The 23,392-nt window shown below is 33.8% G+C and overlaps 1 protein-coding gene and 1 long non-coding RNA gene across 4 annotated transcripts; both read left to right on the top strand.

The window, feature by feature from the left end:
* Positions 1-4,865: 4,865 nt before the first annotated feature.
* LOC104100890 (uncharacterized) lies at positions 4,866-10,665 on the top strand. Of its 3 annotated transcripts, none has more exons than XR_011415088.1 (5): positions 4,866-5,166; positions 6,990-7,141; positions 7,691-7,794; positions 9,506-9,807; positions 9,915-10,665. It is a non-coding gene; the product is annotated as an uncharacterized lncRNA (long non-coding RNA). The 3 variants fall into 3 exon arrangements; XR_687359.4 differs by having other exon boundaries at positions 4,867-5,166; positions 7,691-7,798; XR_687362.4 differs by having other exon boundaries at positions 4,876-5,166; positions 7,691-7,798; positions 9,722-9,807.
* A 6,615-nt stretch (positions 10,666-17,280) lies between these two features.
* Positions 17,281-21,549, top strand: LOC104100889 (pectinesterase/pectinesterase inhibitor U1). Its single transcript, XM_009608257.4, has 4 exons — positions 17,281-17,723; positions 17,883-18,231; positions 18,339-18,670; positions 20,579-21,549. Exons 1-4 carry the CDS (start codon positions 17,327-17,329, stop codon positions 21,268-21,270), a joined length of 1,770 nt encoding a protein of 589 aa, XP_009606552.1. The 5' UTR covers positions 17,281-17,326; the 3' UTR covers positions 21,271-21,549.
* Positions 21,550-23,392: the final 1,843 nt, after the last annotated feature.

The following is a 23,392-nucleotide window of genomic DNA, read 5'->3' as shown; positions in this document are numbered from 1 at the left end:
AAATTGAAAAAAATAATTGATTTTACTTAAGTTGTTATATGGTAGCGAGACACACCAGTTTTTATATGGCAAACGATTGCGGTCTACGTACATGTATACAATAGTTATTTTGTGCTTATTGTCATCCTAATTATCTTAATAATGGATTACAAAGTGGATATCATTGTTAGATCCACTTAAACTTCAGCAGAGTTTGCAAGAAATATACAACCACCAGAAGTGGTTATGTTTCGTATATCTCATTGTAACTAAATTTTGTTAACCACCAGAAGTGATAATTTAGGTTTTCTGTGGTTACAATTAAAGATAAGCTAGAGAAATATTCTCTATATTACATGCACGCCTCGATTTGCTCCTGAAGTAGTAAATATTTTAAAAGAGGTTAAAGCATCACAATTGATGTGATTAATGCGCGTTCAGATAATTATATTCGATTTCCTGAAGGATGAGAATTTTTGATAAATATTAATCCATTCCCTGAAGTGAATGTGATAATATTAATAAAGTCGTAAATATGAACGTGCTCTTGATGTAAATATATTATAATTCACCTCCAGACGAGGTAATATGATTGAGAGAATATATACTCAATTTTTCATATTTTAATTTGCTCCTAAAGAAGTAACACAATTGAAATTTTCTCCCGAAGCAGGAAAATATTATGAAATTGTGTCTTTCTGTGCGTAAATAAAATAATGAGCTATTCAAAATTATTTTTGAAGCACATTTCCATTCCCGGTAGTGAATGAAGAAATACCACAACTCACCTCCGGAAGAGCTAGAATAACAAATGATATAAATATTATTTTTGTGGCATAAAGATCGTTGTCGCACGTATCTGTTGTACGTAAAATATTTTGGATAATTTTATTAAGTATCATTCTAAGGCAAAAGCATTCTTGTAAAATATTTTCTACTACAACCACATTAATATATTATGGTTAATTATTGAGTTCCCCAAAGGAAATAATAACTCGTGTATCTTTTCTTAAAAGATGCAATGACTATGTGATTGCCGTATTGATACAAAATATTCAGATGTTAATGATATTTCTCCTTAAAGGAGATATTTGTCACAAAGTTAGTGGTAGAAATATTATAATTCTTAATTTTCGTCATTTACAAATTTAGAATTAATTTTATATTGTTCATTTGATTATGATTTTCTCTCATGATACCAAAAGTGTCTGAGCAATATTTGATAGTACAAAATGTATCAACAACTCTTGAAGAGCTAATTGTTGTCTAGAAGACACATGACACCAGTAGTGTCTAGTAAATATTAGATTGTGGATAATAAAGAAAGGCTCTCGAAGAGCTTATATACAAATATGTCATTCATATTATATAATTATGGTCAAAACATATGTTGTAGTAAACCCGAAGTTTACTGATACATATGGCTATTATATTGAGACCACAAATGATTGGAAGACTGAAAATCTCCATGTTTTCACAATCATATGGGGTAAAATAATATGTATGTGAGAAGTTACCCGCCTTATTCTTCAAGTTGTACTATATCATGTATCACAGTAAACCAGAAGTTTACTAATGCAAAAGCAGTCACAGTAAATCAGAAGTTTTACTGAGGCAAAAGTGGCTACAGTAAATCAAAAATTTACAGATACAAAAGTAGCCACAGTAGATCAGAAGTTTACTGATGCAAAAGATTATGCCATAGTAAACCAGAAGTTTACTTAGAGATAGCACATGCTATGATAAACTTGAAGTTTTCATTTGCCATCTTTAAATGAGCTATTTGAGAATTCAGATAAGCATATACTGAAGAACTAGAAGATTCTTCAAGAATTCTCTTGTGTTGTTTGTTCTCATACTAACTTGATTATACCAGCTAAAGTTGAGACTAAAATCCCCGAATTATGGAATATATAAAAGGTGAATAGGGGCACATTCACCTATCATGTGAACCACTTATAAATGCATATATAAGATGGTTACATGTATGTTTATTGTCAACCTATAGTTTGGCATTTGAAATTATCTTTCTCAATTAAGAACATAATTTTCAGATTATGAAATCAAGATAGTTCATCTTGATGATGCTGGTTTATATCCAAGCTAGTTTAGCATTGAATACCTCCTATTAATGGCTAAACTATTGCTTATGAGAACAACGCCTCATGTGTTGGTCTAAGATTTTTTAAATTGCATACAGTAGCACTTGTATGCATCAGACCAACAAAATATGATAAGTCCTCCCCTCATAATTGGTTTAGGATCAGAAACCAAATATTTTTACTATCTAATAACTTTTGATGTGTGGTATATGATTAATTTTTCTACCACAATGCACAAAGATAGGTTTTTCAAATAAGATTGAGGATATGAGTTAGTTTTTCTAACATTTGGGGGATGGAATAAAACAACTAAAAAATGTGCTATATGATTTGAATTATCATTAATATGATCCTCGCTTAGAAGATAATTCAAATCAAATGCCAGAAGTATTTGTTGATCCAAAATTAAATATCATATTTCAGCTGCAAATTCTCCTATTAAAATTAAGTCCCTGAAGGATAGAGTTTACTGTACGCATGAAGCGTGGTAGACCAAACGGTTCCAAAGGTAACAATCCTTGAAAAGAATAGGAGCAAATGATCAAAATGATCATAATAAGGAGGAAATAAGCTCTGGAAGATTCCACGACATAACATTTCATGAAACTCCGGAAGAAGTTTAGGTACCTGAAAATAAAGAAAGTGATGAGATCTCAACAAGTTATGTCACTTGCGAACCGATATAAAATGATCGTCGACGATATATTTGATGCAATATAGTGCACAATATTGTAAAAGATTGTGAGGATCGGACTTGTAGTCCAGACACCTGAAGATGTCATGCCATCTAAATGCAAGGCATAACCTATATGACTCATTTGATTAAGTCTATATGAAGATCCCTGAAGGATTTAAAATGCCTGAAGCATATAGTTCAAAGCATCGTGAAATGCATTCAATCAGAGTACAAAGATCTTTGTACGGTTTAAATTAATCTGGGCGCATGTGATATAATCGCCTCACTGAATTGATGAATGGAGATTATGTAAATGAAGGCATTTGTCCATGCATTTTTACAAAGAACACAACATCATAGCTTGTTATACTTGTTGTTTATGTTAACGGCATAAATATCATAGGAACTCCAGAAGAGCTCCAAAGGGAAAAACTTTGTCTTAGTCTGCAAATTGAATATTTAGCAGACGAGATCTTTATCCATCAATCTGTCTATACAGAAAAGGTCTTAAAAACGCTTTTACATGGACAAAGCGCACCCATTAAGTACACCAATTGGATGTTCGATCACTTGAAGTGAATAAGGATCCGTTGACCTCCAAAAGAGGATGAGGAACTCCTTGGTCCTGAAATACTCTATCTCAGTGCAATTGATGCACTTATGTATCTTGTTAGTGCTACAAGGTCTGACATAGCATTTTCTGTTAATTTACTAGCAAGATATAGCTCTTCTCCTACACGGAGACATTGGAATGGGATTAAGCATATATTGCGATATTTAAAGGGAACTCTTGATATGAGTTTGTTTTATGCCAACAAAGGTAGTGCAGATCTTGTTGTTTATGCAGATGCATGTTATTTATCCGATCCCTATAAAGTTCGATCTCAAATCGGGTATGTATTTACATGTGGAGGTATTGTCATATCATGACACTTCACAAAGCAATCTATTGCCGCTACTTCTTCAAATCATGCTGAGATAATAGTTATTCATGGAGCAAGTAGGGAATGCATATGGTTGAGATCAATGATTCATTTTATTCGAGAAAAATATGGGTTGGAATGTGATAAAAGACCTACAATTTTATACGAAGATAATGCTATATGCATAGCCCAATTGAAGGGAGGATTTATAAAAGGAGATAGAACGAAGCACATTTCATCAAAATTATTCTATACACACGATCTTCCGAAAAATGGTGACATTGATGTGCAACAAATCCGTTCAAGTGACAATCCAGCAGATTTATTCACTAAATCTTTACCAACTTCAATTTTTGAGAAGATGATATACAAGATTGGAATGCAGAAACTTAAATATTTGAAACAAGGTTTTCATCAGGGGAAGTAAAATACACGATGTACTCTTTTTTCCTTACTAAGATTTTTTCCCACAAGGTTTTCCTTATAAGGTTTTTAATGAGACAGCTAGCAATCCGTATTACTAAATATGTGTACTCTTTTTCCTTCACTAGAATTTTTTCCCACAGGGTTTTTTCCTAGTAAGGTTTTAATGAGGCATATTATCTTTTAATGAACATCCAAGGGGGAGTGTTATGAAAATAGTTATATTGTGGATGTTCATTTATTACTCCGATATAGATAATCTTCCTGAAGAAGATTATCCATTTAGTACTCTGTTGAAGTTTATCTACAAGCAACTGATGCAGGTTGCAAACAACTCAATGAAATGATTTGTAGCAGCTTCTTATTAAACAAGCAGGTTGCAAGCAGCTCATGCAGACAGCTTACAAGCAGCTAAAGAAAAGCCTTGCAGCTGCTTTCTGAAAAACCTCGCAGCTGCTTCCTTTCTTCTATAAATAGAGGAGTTTTCAATTCATTATGTACATGAATTTGAAGTTGAATAAAATATCAATCTCCCTCTATACTTGTTTTCAGTTTATTTCTTTTATAGTCTTTATTTTATAACATGAATGAGTTTTTAATTGTTTGGCACTTGATTTGTATAGCATCATTTGACAACGACAACATAAAGTAGAGTAAATTTCAATAAAACATAAAATGAGTCATTCTCGTAAAAATCATTCATGCATGTGTACATTCTACTATCTTATAAGAGGGACTTAGCTCACACCTGGACGACATGTTTGCTCGGCACCTCGAGGTCAATATTGTCTTTCCATTTAACTTTATTTTGGCTTCACTTGGATTATATCGACTCTTCTTTGGCTTCTCTCATCTCACTCTTCTTGTTCTTATCGGTACCAGGCAGACAGGTCTTTCAGAAATCTGGCAGATGGAGGTTCACTGATCAAAAGGTTAACACCCGAGTTATATCAGAAAAGCTCCACCGTCTGCAAATTTCCGTTTTCACCTTCTCTCTCCTCACTTTTCCTGTTCTTATCTCTACACTTTTGGTGAATTTTCCAGTCCGGATCTTTGTTTTCCTGTGAGTTATCTTTTTCTCATCTTGTATTTCTCTGTTTCATCTTTTACTTCACGCTAAGACTTTGCTCTTTATGTGTTTGAATAAATTCTTGAATGTATCAGTTTTCAGTTGGGTGGTGACATATTTTTAGATTATTCCGTGTGGTATTCGATTCACCTTGCCTTTTCCTCCGTCTTTCTGTTTAATTTTTTATTTTCTGATATACTGGATTTTTGCTATTAAAAATTCAATTCTATACTCTTGGAAGTAAATTGATTTTTCCTAGAAGAATATGGTTAAGAGGTGAGCACAGAGACACGTCCTATTTTAATGCTTTTTTTGCCAATCTAGCAACATATGAAAAGTTTCACAATCTTCAAACTCCTCTGCGACTGCAACCCTGTCTCCCCTTGCTCTTCTTGTTGTTAGCTTTACCCTTTGGTCACTTTTATCGTTTGGATTGTTGTTTTCGTGTGAGCTTGCTTCTTCTTATCTTGTGTTTCTCTCTGCCATCATGGGATGCTAGGCCTTTGCTACACAGGAAGTTTAATTGTCGAGTTGTGTTTGCTCTTACTGAGGAAATTGTTGAATCAGTCAAAGTTTTTACTAAACGTTTACCATTTGTCTTTCAATCTAATTTCTTGCTCATCTTCTTATGTATTCTATCCATCTATATGTGTTTGACATAATTCTCCAACGAGCCATAAAAAGTGCACCTATCTACTATATGAGAAGTGGCCAATCGAGTGAAGCATAATTTCTGCTATTCAGAAATGGATGTCATGGTAATTCATAGTTACCCGCGTTGGGGATCGCCGATTCAGATTTTGCTTTCTCCTTTTACTTTTTTTTTTAAGCAAAATTCAAAGAGTTGGATTTGTGAAATCTCAAGTAAAAAAACTAATCGAGGGTTGCAACGTTTGCCGGTTTAAAGAGGTCCTTTTTTGGGTATTTTGATTAGTTTTTGCCGCTGCTTTCTCTGAGGAACAAAGCATTTGTTAACTCAGGGTTACACTGTATGCTGGTTTCACGAAATACATATTTTTTTTTTCTTTTTATGACCGATGGTAAATTTGTTTCGGATAAACCGTAATAGTTTGATTGGGGAAAAGCTTTGAATTTAGACACTAAATTTGAGAAACTTCGATCTTAAAATTTTTGTTGTAAACCTTTTTGAGGTCGAGGGAATTTTGTGATCCTGGCCTTTGATTCCATGGTATCGAAAAGAGAAAAGGAAAGTGTAATCCGATATTGTGCTATATAATATTTCCTTTTTTCCTTTGCATAAAATTAGACCATAAATAGGTAAACTTTATTTGAATTTTAAAATTATAGATGAATTATTGTTCTCCTTTAAAGTCCGTTAAAGCTCAGGATTTTACTCAATTCGTGCTCAATACTGAGTTCTGCTTGCTTAATGCTTTTTCCCTGCAGAACCTTGAGCTTCTCGCAATATATTGCTCAATATCTGCGCTGTATACTATAGTTATTAGTCAATATTTAGTTAAGTTGTAAAGCAGGAAATATAGTCAAGAGAAGATTCTTGATTTCCTTTTTCTTAAACATGCATACTACGTTGGCTGAGTGTTTGTATTTTGCCGGAGCTCAAGTTTTAGGCATTTACTTGCCTCCATTGCATGCTAATGTAAAGTCTCTTTCAGAATGGATAGAAATTAGACTGTGTTGTACTTTGTTTTGATTGATCTTTATGATGTTAGTAGACTCAACTTCAATGGTTTATAAACTTTTTTGAAATAGCCAACTCATGAATGTTGTCCTCTGTGAAAGGTAATTCGTAGTACCATAGTTTGTTTAATTTGGAACTCTTCTTTTGATTATGACAGGAACAACCTTGAATTACTATCTTGATGTCAAAATTGACGAAGCGGTGATTTTTTCCGGGGTTGGATGCGTCTTGATTTGTTTTATAGGATCTGCTCACTGATAACAAAGCAAAGTTTGATTGTTATTCAAATGACTGAGAAGATAGCATGAGGTATGCGTCAATATGACCACACACATCATTTATATGTCTTTACGAAATGGTCAATGACCAATAATTATGGGTTGGTCCTTTTTTTCACTTCTTAAAAATAGTATATGAAGGCTGGGCTATATCTTTTTGTCTAAGGTTCATGTCATGACAGTGTTGATAATAATGTATGCCTCGAAGGAGAGTACTGAGCACTCACTTCAATACCGATTTTCTATATTATTTCATTAGTTATACACCAAAATGATGCCAAAATATTGAAGTGAACGCTTAACTCGAGCACATTTATTTGACAAATTAACGACGTAATCTTAATTAACTATACCCGGTGTGTCCATATCATTACCTAGGATAAGAATGCTTGAGATTATTTTCAATGTTAGAATGTATACCACACTTCATCATTCTTATTTATGGATTGGGGGGAGGAGGGGGAATAGTTCTTATGGACTCAAATCTAAGGCGGAAAAATATCAAATAGAAATACAGGACAATTCCTAGGAGGCCTTTCTTTACTTATCAATGACTAGATATTTTCTTATATTTATCCAGGATTTATCTCTTCCTGTACTTTTATGACGTGGGCAATCCAAAAATCTAGAGGAGAAAGTGTTTCTTGGACTACTCCCAGATAAAAGCTTATTTCGGTTTATCAGGCGGGTAAGCGACCAATTTCGTAGCTTTGTTATCTATGTCGTTATTATTTTTGATTCAGATATCAGTTGGATTCCACACGATTGAAATCAGATAAAAGGAATTGAAACATTCTTTTCCTTTTCCTTGCACTAAACTTTTGCTGCTTTCGTTATACCATATTGGTATAGCATTCTTTTTCCCCGCAGCATTCTTTTGCTGCAACTGCTCAAGCAAAGAATTCTTTGCTTGCATTCTCTGTGTTATTTTCTGTCAGTATAATCAAATTACTATACTGTCAGGCTTATATCTGCCTGTTGTTATTGTATTCAGGTTATACATATACCCTATGCCACTGGGAAATGGGGATAATTAAGCACCAGAGAGTATTTTAGACAGGATGTGTTCCTTGAGTCTCTACTTTTGGGTTTATGTAGTTCATAATAATTATTCCACAATTTGTGCAGTTTTATTCAAATGAATAGTAGGTGGTAGGGTAACCTCTTACGTGGAAGGTCTAGGTATATATTCAAATCAAATAACTAGGAAAATAGTAGTCAGGTACGACGGTTCTCTTAAACAGACATTTCTAAGCACATATTATACTTATAGCAAATATTTTTGGTTAGGAAGTTAGACTTTGTTTGTCACATGTATTGATTGGTTAAACATATTACTGGATTACTGACTGTAAAATACAGCAGCTTGAGGAGACATATATAAAGGTTAACAGTTCAGAAAACAGAAACCAGTTAAATAAATCTATTGCAGAATATATTTAGCTTAAAGGCTGAGGGTTTATCTTAAAACAGAAGGGAAGAGTGAAATGGTTAGAAGATGGAAACTCTAGCTTAGCTTTTGTTTAAAATGTCATACGGGATAGGAGCAGGAAACCAAACATTCATAATATCAAGAGCGAGCAATATAGTTGATCAGAAGATGAAGGGAAATTGCAGAAGTAGCTGTAACTTTCTACCATCAGCTATTTTCACAAGAACTGGGGAGAAGAAGATTCGATAAGAACTAGGGAGAAGAAGATTCGACTACCCATATTTCGTATTTATGGACAGTATCCATTAACAGTTGCTGATCGATCTCCGAAATTTTTATTCTCTACACCAAAGAAAAGTATGTTATCCGTCACTACAAGCAGATAATGTATCTTTTTCCTCTAAATGTTTTTTCCTTATCTTTGAGAAAGAAGGTAACGTTTGAAAGTTCGTTGGATGATACATACTTTTTCCTGGATTCATATATAAATAGAGTAATATTATCCAAAAACTTCACACTAACTAACCAACAAAAAAGAAAACGTTTTCACAAGCTTCACCTGAAGAAAAAAGTCATTGTTTAATTTGATGATGGGTTGTCAAACTCTTTTGTAAATGCATATAAAGTGAGGAAAAGGGATGTATTGTCTCTACTAGGATGACTAGGGGTGCTATATATGATTTATAATGGATTGATGATTGACTAACAATTTGATTTATTGAAGCTTCTGACATCTTCATTTGACCAATAATTGCTTTCATATTTTTCCTTCGGTGATGTTGGTTATAACTTATCCTGGTAATATGTATTGAGTGTTATTTCATTGGGATAAAGATATATATATTTGATTTAGAGTGAATAGAATTATTTCTGACATCTTAGTTTTATAGAAAACTCCTTTTATATTTTTGTTTAGGTAAAATTAGTTGTATTTGGTCTTTTGATAAGTGATATGCTTTACAGAATCCATACGGACTTTCTCTCATACACTGCTCCAATTTTTATGGTATACAACCTCTAATTTGGAGTCCAGATCATATTTTTCCAGTTAGAAAACGAACTGGTTAAGATTCATATCATTTGCCGTATAAAAGGTGATGTCGTGTTGGAATGTATTATCTTGCACGATGACCGGGAAGAGATGATGTTTCGAACCATGTTTAACACATCTTTTATTAGGTCAAAATATTCAGATACTTAACCGTGATAAAATTGACACACTGTGGGATGCTAATGATCAATTTCCAGAAGACTTCAAAGAAAAGGTATCGTTGTTCTTTTTAGATGCATCTTGCTGTTTTTCATGTTCTCTTTAGAAAAAGAGGAGTGTTTTAATTTGCTATGAAGCTCGGGATGAATGTTCTTACCTCAGGGATGCATGTTGCTAAATCCGTAGCCCCATTTGATTTATCCTATTTTAAGGAGAAGGATGGCCATCCATTGGATGCATTTGCTAAAACTCAGGAAATACTTAATACCGTGAATTAGCTAAATCAAAAGGGTGATGCTGCTGGATATATGCTCCACCAACCAGCTGCGACAAATTTTATCCTGGAAATATTAGAATCTTCGCCCGAGACTACAGGTACTGGCATGCCACACTAGCATGCTTATGATCAATCAGCTTCTAAGAAGCCTCAAGAGGCAAAAATTTGCAGTATCGGAAATAATGCCAAGGGATTGAGTCAATCTATCATCCACCAAACGGGCCTCTGCAGCATACCACATCAACATACCCGACAGGTGATACCCGACATATCCAGTGAATGCAGAGAAATCTAGCAGTTACACCAGTTAAAAGTCTGAAATTGGCCATGGTAATAGTTATGGAGCTATTATCCATAAACCATGTATATATATATTATTTTAAAAAATAATTATCTTGCTTTGGTCATGTGAAATGTATGTATGGTCTTATATGCATTAGGTTTGAGAATAATTGAAGCAAGATGCATTTTTACTGCCGGAGCCTAGATGTTAATCTAAATTTTCATGTTGGGGCCGTGCTGTGCGCGGGCAACACCTTACTAGTATATATTATAAAGCGTAGCTGTGTTTTGTTACTTGGATGGTACATTAAGAATATTGGAAGTCTGCCTCAATTATCATTTTTTAAAGTCAAATTGCATTGATTAAAAATTTTTCTTTTTCTTTTTCGAAATGTTCAGAAAAACCCGCAGTCGCTATCCTTCGGGTGCGCACGGGATAATCTGCTTACTGTGCAATAACGCACAAATCACACATGAGATATAAACTGCTCTAGTCAAGCCGGGTGCGATGAGCTCTGATGAGGCTGCTGGTGAGGAGAATCCATCTCGGGTTTCTATCAGAGGCGGATTCAGGATTTGAGCACAGCGGGGGCACCGTGCTATATATATATATATATATATATATATATATATATATATATATATATATATATATATATATATATATATATATAGCTATCGTGTTAACTCCTTGAAAATTTAATGATTATGAGTCGGTGATTAAAAAGATCTTTTAAAATATAAAAAAATGTACTCAAATAAAATTAAGATTAAATATTCATTAAGCAGTTCAAGCAGAGTCTCAATCGTTATCGCTAAATCGATAGAGGTATGCTACTTTGCCGAAGTAATTTTTGAATTTGCCGAAGTAATTTTTGAAGGCAAAAGTATTTTGGAGTTTTTCTATTACTCTTTTTGGGGGAATTTTTTTGTTAAATTACTTATTTTAATACAAGTCAAGAAAATGATGATGCTTATAAGCTTAGTTATAGGAAAAAGAATATAATTGGCTTCTTGCTAATGGAATATTTTATTCCCCTCCCAATTTCCTTTAATCTTTTTATGTCTCTCTATTATCTTTTTCAACGTCTAGAAAGACATTTCTCAAAAATGTTTTTGACTATTTTATGTAGAAGCACTAAAGAACTAATCGTGGAGAGAAACTTGGTTTGAGGCTTTTTAAGAGAGAGATTTGAAGGGGGGAAAGCTAAACTAAGTTTAGTATATGTACTAGTGCAAAAAAAATTTTGAACCCAGAAAAGATAAAAAAGAGAAAACCAAATCGAGCACTAAATACAGAATACTAAACTACCCTGAATTCAAAGAGGAAAAAAATAAAATGAAAATGAGCAGCATTGCTGCTGGAGCTGCGTCTTGAACGCTAATCGTCTAGAGAGGGAGGAACAAATGCTGCATGTCAAACCACCCCAGCAATCTAACTTTTGTGTTTTAGGGGCACATCAAAATTATTTAGGGGGTCCTTGATGTATATACAAATATACATATACAGTTTTTGTCGAAGCTAACGGTTCCGGTGACCCCTTTAGTGACCATGTAAGTCCGTCTCTGGTCTCCATGTGAAAAATTACTCATCCAACCCCATGCGGGCCATTGATTAAGATGATGCCATTGTATCCTTAAATCAAACCTCATTCTTAATTTGATTTGGTATTCATTAATCCAATTTCAACAAATCTCATAAAATTTGGTGGACGTATAATGTTTTCCATCGATCACTCATAAAACCTTTCTGTTTGGATTTAAAACACCAACAACTTTATGCTTGATAGAGCATAAATCATAATCCTACTTATATTCCATCTCTATTTTTCTTCCTTATGTACACTAATTATTCGTAAGTGTTGAATCAGGCTTATTGGAAATTCAGAAAATGACCCCCAAAAAATAATGATGGAGCAAAGACAATAATATTGATGGAGAATCCAGGCTATATATATTAAACGTGATCCATGCGCATCACCTTTTTTATTTCATTCGTTGTCTATTACTTGCATTGAAGTTCGATTAAATTCAGATTCGTGCTGGAAAATCTCACATTAAGAAGTAAAGCGTTTTCGGACAAAGGTGACTTTATACTTCTCAAAACGTTTGATTAATAATGAACAAGTACGTATCACTCCACCACTAACAAGTGTGCCGTCATACATACAACTACTCTACAAATCAACCTCCAAAAAATATCATTTCCCTACTTGGTGCTATAAAGCGTTACAACAGTAAAGGATGACGCATCGAATAAGGAGAAAAGAAAAAGAGGAAAAGGAGAAAAGAAGCATCAACGTTTGCCATTGTAAATAATAGAATCCAAAAATAAGAAATCTTTCCAGCGAGATTTGCATCAAATATGGCGAAATAATATTCCTGTATTATTATGTTGTATTTTCTCTCCCCACCCACCCTCACCCCCCAAAAAATGAAAAAGAAAAAGGTAGAATAGTCTAATAGACACCACTACTTGTCCCGTTTTGAGATTCCGACCCTCATACCTTACGAAGTTTTATTCAGACACCTCAACTCGTTCAAAATAACTTTTTTAAATCCCTCTGACTATTGACCAAGCTTATGCGGCGCTAAGCCGGCTGAGTTGGACGAAATGTGTGAGATGCACGCATATAAAGTGAATGGAAACAATGAATTTGATTTTAAAAAGATTAAAATAAAGATAAAAAGAAAAGAAACTTAAAAATAATTGCTAAGCTAACTTTCCCATTCCCTTCCCCGTACTCTTCCCCCACTATCGTGAATTCCCTCGTCTGTACTCTTCTTCACTCCCATACTCTTCTGCCCCACCCTCGCATCTTCCTATACTCTTCAGTCTCAAGATACGGGCAATAGTAACTGTTAGACGGAGCATTAACAAGAAGATTTCCTACTCCTATTTCAAACTCTTTGATACTTAGAAGAGTTGTGTTCCACCTCCGATTCTTGAAAGAAAACATAATCTAAAGGTAAATTAGTAAACAACAACTAATTGAACAACGATCTAGGGCAGTGGGTGAGATTTAATTGAGATATGAGAAGGTGGAGACCCAAATAAATATGAGTTTTATCTTGTTTAAATAATTTTTTATCGTTAAAATGCTCAAAAGTATCTGTGTCTTCTTGTTGAAGCAATATCTTGGAATCATCATCAATATGATCAATGTATCTACTGAAGAATAGGAATTGCATGGTTCCCAAGAGTTTTTTTTTTTGGATGAGGGGCGCAATTAGCAAGGATTTTTGGAATGATTTTTATTTATTTGTGAGCTTTCGAAAAATGGTTGTTGGGTGTATTTGGAGCTGGGTTAATGGAGGAAAAGGGTCCATTTGGGGTGGGAGAAGGGACGAGTAGATAGCAGAGCAAATATTGAGTGAAATTGAATAGTGAAAAATGATGATATGGCATAGAGAATTTGAGCTGGACATTGACGTGTCATCCATATCGCGTGTTTGAAGAGCACGCGAGGTCAAAGAGGTTTAAAAGAGTTGCTTTGCACGAGTTGAGGTGTCTGAATGAAACTTCGTAGGGTATGGGGGTTGGGATCTCAAAACGGGACAAGTAGAGGCGTCTGTTAAGCTATTCTGCCAAAGAAAAATAAAAGAAGTTGTCCATGTGTTTAACCTAATGGAGAAAAAAAAATACTCCCTCCTTCATTTTTAGTTTTTCGCTTTAAATTTTGCACTCCTTTTAAGAAAAAATAAATAAAGTATATATTTTATAATTTTATCCATAATAATGATAGCATTTCAAAAAATATTGAAAAATAATTTTGGAAATGAGTAGTTAATAATAAGGGTCAAACAAAGAAAAAAAATTATGTTCTTCTTGAATTGTAAAAATGGACAGATGAAAGGAAAAATATATTTTTAATATAATGAATATGTAAAAGTACGGAGGGAGTATGAAAAAGCTAAACCAACATATGGGATATTGCCTTCTTTTCTTGGGCAAACAGGGCTGGGTATAAGCTACTAATTGATTTAACTGCAAAAATGACAAATTAAAGTGCAAATATTTCTAGTAGTTGAATATATATTAAAAGAAAATAAAGCTTTAGTCATTTCAACCCAGTTATTTAGTAACTAAGTACAATGACATTTGATGTGCTCTGGCTTATATTTTGAATTCATTTAGATTAGTAAATTATGTACTTTATTAGGTACATAAATCAATAATGTTGGTTGAGACATAATCAGTTTGTTAGAATATTAAACGGAAATAGCGGACAACAACTGTCTGGAATTCTGAATAATACAAAGCCAACCTAGAAGGATCATTGGACACGCAACTTGCCATGTTAATAGTGACCACAAAATCAGAATTTAAAATTTATTGGTTCTGAATTGTCATCAAATTTATAGTTTGATTAAGTCACTTGATTTGCAATTAAATGTTTATATATTTTTAAAGAATTTATTAATACAAATATGAGTTCTAATTGAGTGAAAAAACGTCCGATTCATAGCTAATATTGTAGCTCGGCCACGCCATGTGAATTAAATGGTCGAGAGAAGAAAACAAAACAAATGGACGCCGATATTGATTCTTCTAAATTTCGGATTAATACAGCACAACGACACAGCTACTACTAGCAATAGTCCATTAACAGCTAGCTAAGTCCATGGCCCCCCTAGTCAACATTACTTCGACGACTAGCTGCAGCCTTAATTTCTTATCTACCATTTTGAAGTTTCAAATCCTGTTGACAATTAATGATTCATTACAGGCTTGTTACATCAATCTTTCTTCTGTTTATTTTTCTTCGTTATAGTTAGAATTGATAATTTAATTTGTTTTCTAGCTAGTAAATTTTTGTTTGGTAATGCACAGAGAAACAAAAATTAGGATGGTATTACTGCAAAATTGATACGAGTTGATATAACTTCCCGTCACCTGGTTGACGTTTTGAGTTTGAGTCTCATCGCTATTTAATTATTGAATTTTTTTTTCTTGTGCTTAACAAATAAAAAAGAATCAGACAAATACACCGTGTTAAAAATATAATTAAGTAAATAAAAAATATGATCTTTCTAATCATTTAAGTTTCAAATGAGATAGTGACAGAGTTTCACCCAAACTGATAAAAAACGAGACTACTCAGCTGCGAGAATATTTATTGGTCAGTGGGAACTAATCAGGGAAATTAAGAGTTAATTTCTTATTTCTGGAAATAAATTTGATTGTCCTATTTTCTTGTGGGGTTGTAACCGTTGAATCTAAATTCTAAATATGTTGGATTTCTCTGATATTTTGGGGAAAATTAAGAGGGCAGAGTGGATAACGAACGTAGCTTATATATCGTTTTCGTATACTAGCATGTCCACAGAGTAGCATATTCGCACCTTTATTTATCACACGTGGGGCATAGTTTGCTGGCTGGCTTTATTTTGAAGCTAATAAAGTTAAAGTAGTGGCTGCTTCACTGTTTTATCATTCCAAAGCAGCATTTGCCAATACAGTCGAGGGATTTAGTATTACGTTAGTAGTATTTAGTTAGCTACAATACATTTGTCTTTCAAAGGTGATACTCTATTTCGGTTTTTTTGGTTTCGCACACGGTGTCCGGTACCCGCATTGAAGTTCGACTATATTCGGATTCGGGCCGGGTAGGATCTCATTCGGGAGTAGCGCTCCCTACCAAAGATTTTTCCATACTCAGTACTCAAACTCGAGATATCTGGTTAAGAGAGGAGCAGTCTCATCCACTGCACCATATCCCGGTGGTGATACTCTGTCCAGTTAATTTCAGAGCACATTGGATCCTTTTACTGTTTAAGAAGACGTGAAAAATCTAAAACTGGTCCCTCTTCTCTCGTAAGTGGTACAGAAAATGTGGATTACAATAGCTAAAGCGTCAGTCTGTCTTTGTTGTTGGGATTGCAACTTTGGATTCTAAGGACTCAACATGGACATATGGAGTCTTGATTGGCGGCTTTTCACCCTCAAGGCATCACTACTTGAGTTGTGCGGAATGTTCAAAATTTTTGTTTTAGCCCCGAGGCGAAGTTAGATTTTGAGTTTATGAGTCCAGTAAAAAATAACTTACTGGAATTTTGATAAATTATTTTTATATATTCAATATAATTTAATAATAATATAGGGTCTCAACCAAAAATATTACATATATTTTAATGAACATGTAAGCAGAATTGTTGCTCCAATTCTGGATTTCAATTCACGAAGACACAAGATCAGTAGCTGCCTACTACATGTTACTCTTCCTGTTTCATTTTTATATCGTGGTATTCGATACAAAGTTTAAGAATTTTTTTAAAATTAGTTGGCTTAATACATATTACGACATTTGTATGTATATAAAAAATATATCATTAAAGGTTAAATAAGACTTTTAAAGTTACCAAATCATAAAAAAAATTTACATTTAATTTTTTCGAGATAAATTAAAAAAGAAAAATAATGCCAGTGTTCCACGATTCTTGTTCTAGGGCACTTAGCTGCTCCAAATTAGTAAAAGTTTAACAAAACACTTGGGCAAAAGAGCAAGCCAGTGAATGAAGATTGGCCAACAAATGTCATGCTAAGGAAACAAATACGCAGAAAATAGACCAAGTAAAATAGACATTCACTTTGATTCGTCATTTTACAATGACCAATATTATCCTGTAAGTTACCCAAGGGCCAAGGCTAAAGCCCTTTTGCTTCGCCAACTTGTCATTCTTGTAACACAAGTACACAACATATAATTTTTAACTAATCTTGTCATTATGCCAACATCACTGATTAGAGTTATAATAATTGATTAAAGTTGATAAAGGCACGAGGTCAAATGGGGCACACATCGAGAAAAAGAAAACGAAAGAAAACAAAGGAAAGAAAAGTATAGATACCAATCCCACCATTCATGTGGCATCTATTATTACATGCAAATTAAATTAGTACTAAAACAAAATTTAACAAAATATTGAAAAAATAGGACCAATGTCACTGATATAAAACCCCACCAATCCAACACTTCTCTTCACAACTCAACCTTTTATTTCTTCATCCAAAATGACACGTGTCAAAGATTTCTTCGCCGGAATATTGGATTCCGGCAAGAACGTTAATTTTTCCAAAGGAAAAAAGAAACTATTCTTGGCCGTCGTTGCCTCAGTCCTACTCGTTGCTGCAGTTATCGGAGTAGTTGCCGGAGTAAAATCCCGTTCGAATAACTCCAACGACCACGCAGACATACAGGCCATTACCTCTGCAGCTCATGCCATTGTTAAATCTGCGTGTGAAAACACTCTGCACCCCGAATTATGTTACTCTACAATTGCAAGTGTTTCAGATTTCTCCAAAAAAGTAACTAGCCAAAAAGACGTCATTGAATTGTCCTTGAATATCACTTGCAAGGCCGTTCAACACAACTTCTTTACGGTCGAGAAACTCATCAAAACAAGAAAAGGTATTAAGTATTAAAATGCATAACCATCTCATTTGAAAACACTTAAAACTATCTAACAAAGTACACTTTTAATTACAGTATTTAATTATATTATACCATCGCCTGTATACCATATTAAACTGTGTAACTGATATTTTTAGTAATTATTTAATTATACAGGTTTAACGCCACGAGAAAAGGTTGCGTTGCACGATTGCCTTGAGACAATAGACGAGACTCTCGACGAACTCCACACGGCCATAGACGACCTCGAGCTGTATCCCAACAAAAAGTCTCTGAAAGACCACGCAGATGACCTCAAAACTCTAATAAGTTCCGCAATTACTAACCAAGAGACTTGCCTTGACGGTTTTTCTCACGATGACGCCGATAAAAAGGTTCGCAAAGCTTTGCTGAAAGGTCAAAAGCACGTAGAAAAAATGTGCAGTAATGCTTTAGCTATGATTTGTAACATGACCGATACAGACATTGCTAATGAGATGAAGTTGAAGGGTACCACTACTAACAGGTATTAAAATTTGTGTGGTCCGATTATCTTAAAGTTCAACAGTGCAAGTAGTATTGTTATAATTAAAGAGTATTCAGTTATTTACTTAATTATATCTTAAACAACAGGAAGTTGAGAGAGGACAACAGTGAATGGCCAGAGTGGTTGTCCGCTGGGGACCGAAGAATGCTGCAGTCTTCGACGGTGAGCCCCGACGTGGTTGTGGCGGCGGACGGAAGCGGAAATTTCAGGACGGTGTCGGAGGCGGTAGCAAAAGCACCAGAGAAGAGCAGCAAGAGGTATGTAATAAGGATAAAGGCTGGTGTTTACAGGGAGAATGTAGATGTTCCGAAGAAGAAGACAAATATTATGTTTATGGGAGATGGCAGGAGCAATACTATTATTACAGGAAGTAGAAATGTGAAAGATGGTAGCACTACTTTCAACTCCGCTACAGTTGGTAAGTTGTTCAATTATTTGTATCCAGCTAGCTTAAAAACAATTGTGACTTTTTTCTTCTGCTTAATTCCTTAGTTTACTACTAATACCAGGTAGAGTTAGTTTAGGTCTGCGGCTGACTATCGCTAATTGGACTTAATGCTATTTTAACTAATCTTAAATGGCGTGAATGTCCTTAAACTGGCGGTTTAATATTATTGCTGATTGATTGATTGATCTACTTGCGGTGACTACGAGCAGATATTAAACTTAGGACCACCTCAGTAATGTGTTTTATGGATTAGATAAGAACCATAATGTGAAAAGTAAGTAAGCATACGATTTAATTTTGTCGGCAACAAGCATTTCTTGATAACATTTTCAAAATGATTTAACTTATATAGTTCATCTTTTTTTTAACAATATCATGTCAGTTAATATGTTGTATTAGGTTACTCTTGCCTTTTGAATTACTTATGACAGAATTATTATGAAAAATTTAATGTAAATCATTCTTTAGGCTGAGTGTATATAAGTTAAACCCATTCCAAAGTCGAAATCATTGTTTCGGAGCTGGAATCCTGGTAAATGTGCTAATATTCCACACACGAACAAAATAGTACGTAATGTTGCAAAGGAAGGCAGGGATGTGGCCATGTGGGAAGATACTATTTAGGAACATTATCTTTTCTTTTGGGTGCAATTTAGGAACATTATCGGTCCCTACTCCATCCTAAAGTATAAAATTATTAATATGTTACATCACATTTTAAAAAAAATTAAGAAAATAAAGCTGATCTATTCTCACTTGAAAATAAGAAAAAGTTCACTAATTTACCTTTAAAATGAGAAAAGAAGAATTAAAGTTCAGTACTTTTAGTTGTTTGGTAGCAATTGAACAGAATTTAGTGTCTAGCCTTTATATTCTACTCAATCTAGAAATCGTGAATCTCACGTCTGGAAAGGTATAGAAAAGCAAATTGGAGGGACAGCAGGATTTAGATTTGTCATCCACTTTGGCCAATTATATCTAGTGATAATATGAGCAAAGGTTACCGTGCACTCGCTGCTGCTTTCCAGCTGGGACTGGCGTCTTTCCTCTTTAATACTACATAACTTTTGACTTTTCTGTATCAACGAGGTCACCTTTTTGACGTTTAATAGCTTTATTTAAGACTATAATACTGTCCTCCGTTTATTTTTACTTGTCCATATTTTAAATATAAATTTTTAATTTTACTTGTCATTTTTAAAATATTTAAAAAATAATTTTTTTTTTCTATTATACCCACAGTATTAATTACTCATTTCAAATTATTTTTTTTCAAATTTATTTAAAATATACATCAATTAATATGGGTATCATGATAAATTATACCATTCATTGATTATTTTTTAAGGTTATACAAAGTTCGAACAAATAAAAGTAAGCGGAGTGAATCGAAGGAAATTGATATTTTATTGTAATTTTCTAATGGTAGCAAAGGTCCTTTTCTTCTTTATAGCAGCCAGTAGTAGTTGATCCCTTTGATTACGTCCGCGATAGCTGCGCCGGAACCAAAATTTTCATTAAATGAGTCAAAATATAAAAAAATAAATTTACCAAGAAATCAAGGGGTATCACTATATAGTATATATATTTTTTTTAAAAAAAATTACCAAACTAAATAGTATAATTTTCTGATGAAGGGCATGCGGCTCCGACACGCCCGATAAGAATAATTCACTGGTACAATCTTAGCTCACAATAATAGTGACGCTCTCACCTTTTTTGTACTCTAGTCGCTTGGATAGTTATTCGATTTCGATAGGGAAAGAACTATCTTGACATTTGAAAATTCAAAATCTAACATAGCATACACATTTATTAGTCGTTTTATGCATGTAGTTGGATGGAATTATTGACGAGTTGTCTCAAATTGATGTGCAGCCGCGGTAGGGGAAAAATTCTTGGCCCGAGACATAACTTTCCAAAACACAGCAGGGGCCGCAAAACACCAAGCCGTAGCACTTCGCGTGGGATCTGATTTGTCCGCTTTCTATAGATGTGACATTTTAGCTTATCAGGACAGTCTCTACGTCCACTCCAATCGTCAATACTTTGTCCAGTGTTTAATTGCTGGCACAGTCGATTTTATTTTTGGCAATGCTGCTGCTGTTTTACAGAACTGTGATATTCATGCCCGACGTCCTGGTTCGGGTCAGAAGAACATGGTCACTGCCCAAGGAAGAACTGACCCGAATCAGAACACTGGTATTGTGATCCAAAATTGTAGAATTGGTGCAACGTCTGATTTGAGACCAGTTCAGAAGAGTTTTCCCACGTATCTAGGAAGGCCGTGGAAAGAATATTCCAGAACTGTGATTATGCAATCGTCAATTACTGATGTTATTAATTCTGCTGGATGGCATGAATGGAATGGGAATTTTGCGCTTAATACTTTGTTCTATGGCGAGTATCAAAATACTGGAGCAGGAGCTGGGACCTCAGGAAGAGTTAAATGGAGAGGATTTAAGGTCATTACAAGTGCAACTGAGGCCCAAGCTTATACTCCTGGTAGATTCATTGCTGGAGGTAGTTGGTTGGGCTCCACTGGCTTCCCTTTTTCTCTTGGCCTCTGAAATCCATTATTTTAAGTAGTATTTTGTTTTCAAGTTTTTGTGAAGTTTTTCATTAGAAATGTTTATTTTGAGCTGAAGAGCAATGGTGTTTGGCTGATGGAGAAATAACAAGATTCATCAACGAATAGGGGTTTGGATATTTGCTTTATGAACTTCTATTCGTGCTGAGGAATTTTAGTGATATAGACCTAAATATTCCCTAATGTGTGTAATTATCCTATCTTAAAGTGAAAAGCCAAAAAGAATGTGGAAATAAAACAAGAGAATTTCAAAGTTCCATATACTTATCTCTGTCCTAACGTCTTCCCCTGTTGTTACTCTCTGCTTTTTCATTATTCTTCCCTTAAATCTTAAGTAATAAATTAATTATTTTTTAACAGATTAACATGTATTCATCTAAACTCTTGAGCACAGCAACTTGTTCACGATTTAAGTGTGTTACTAATTGTTCTATATGCATGCAACATTACTCAATGATTGAAGTTCAACTACCACCCTCTTGTCAGCTTCCAAAGTTATTTATACCAACCAGTCCGCCATGTTTTTCAAAATACAAAATTGGCTAAAAGTGTATATTATATATATAATATAAAAATATATATTTATCGGCTTATTATTTTTTGGAACAGCTAAACATACACATTTCTATACATTGTATACTCAGGTTTGTCCAGGAAAAAGGGACAAGTTGAAATTTACTGATAGTACCGCTACTAGCTATCAAATAAGTTGTGGGTAGGGGCGGTACACAGGCGGGTAGGGGCGGATCGAAAATAGATAATACAAAAAAAAAGATAAATTATCTGACCAGACTCATATTTAATACGGATAGAAAAATGGTTAACCGGCGGATAATATGGATATCCATATTATCCCGGTTTCTTAAATATGATCACTTTTGAAAGAATTCCTAGTCTCCCAAACTTAAGGAACTCCAATTTGAGTCTTTGCAAATATAAAAGTTAAACCCATTGAATATCTATTTTTTAAATGAATAATATGAATCTTATCCACGTTTGGCTCATTTTTAATCTAATCCATTTTTAATGGATAATATAAATTAATAATTTTTTTATTAATCCAATGTGCCATTACTAGTTGTGGGCTTATGCCCAAGTGTTTCTCTTTCGCTTTCTTATGAGTGGACCATGCTCAATTGCATACCTATATTGGGTTGAAGTAATCAAAAGCCCATATGTGAGAGAAATATCTAACCCATTTAACATGGTCAATCTCTTGCTTGGTCAGTATTCTCCATGGATTTTTACCTAACTATACTATATTAAAAACTTATTTACATATGTTCTTTATGTTTTATAGTTTTAATAAGTATATACGTTTTTCTTACAAAGTGTATACATTGCTCCTTAAATGCTCTACCCCATTATTAGTTACTTCAATTAAGTGATTCAATTACATCATTTCCTTTTCTTTTTTTTTCCTTTCCTCTTCTCTTTCCTTTTTTTACACCAGAATCCCTTGATCTGCGCCAAGAATCTCCATCTTCTGTCTTTCCACCATTGCTGACAACTTTATATTATTAAAAAATCGTCAATTGTATCATTCTTTTACTGGGAGACTAGACAACACTGAAAATGAAGAAATGTTCATGAATTGTATGATAATTGTATGATAACTGCATCATAATTATATTTGATTGTATCAGATACATCAATCCTAAAACATAATTGTATTATACGTATATCACAATTGTATCTAACTTATATCTGGTACATTAATACCCAAAATAATACCTGATACAGTAATAAATTAATATACAATTATCATATATTTGTGATATAAACTGCAATTCGTCACGAACTCACAACTGCTCATAATAATATACAATAAATATACAATTATCATATATTTGTAATAAAATTCCTGCAACAATTATGATACATATAAAATTATAATACAATCGTGATACATTTCTGAAAAATTGTGATACAATTATGATCTTCATCTTTTTCAAATTTCAATCACAACTCTACACTAAAAATCTAATATAATCGTATTATAATTGTATTAGAATTGTATTGAGTATTGTTTTGGGTATTGATGTATCATATACATGTCACATACAATAAAAAATTTAGAAAGAAAGAAAACAAGATAAAAA

This window comes from Nicotiana tomentosiformis, chromosome 3 (genome assembly GCF_000390325.3).
Source record: "Nicotiana tomentosiformis chromosome 3, ASM39032v3, whole genome shotgun sequence".
In the NCBI taxonomy this organism is placed as follows: Eukaryota; Viridiplantae; Streptophyta; class Magnoliopsida; order Solanales; family Solanaceae; genus Nicotiana; species Nicotiana tomentosiformis.
This window is presented reverse-complemented; position numbering and strand designations above follow the sequence as displayed.

Excerpts from the sequence above, each read along its gene's own strand:
- LOC104100889 (XM_009608257.4), top strand. The coding sequence starts at position 17,327 with ATGACACGTGTCAAAGATTTCTTCGCCGGAATATTGGATTCCGGCAAG. Across the intron at positions 17,724-17,882 it reads ACTCATCAAAACAAGAAAAG|GTTTAACGCCACGAGAAAAG; the intron begins GTATTAAGTATT and ends TTAATTATACAG. Across the intron at positions 18,671-20,578 it reads TTTCAACTCCGCTACAGTTG|CCGCGGTAGGGGAAAAATTC; the intron begins GTAAGTTGTTCA and ends ATTGATGTGCAG.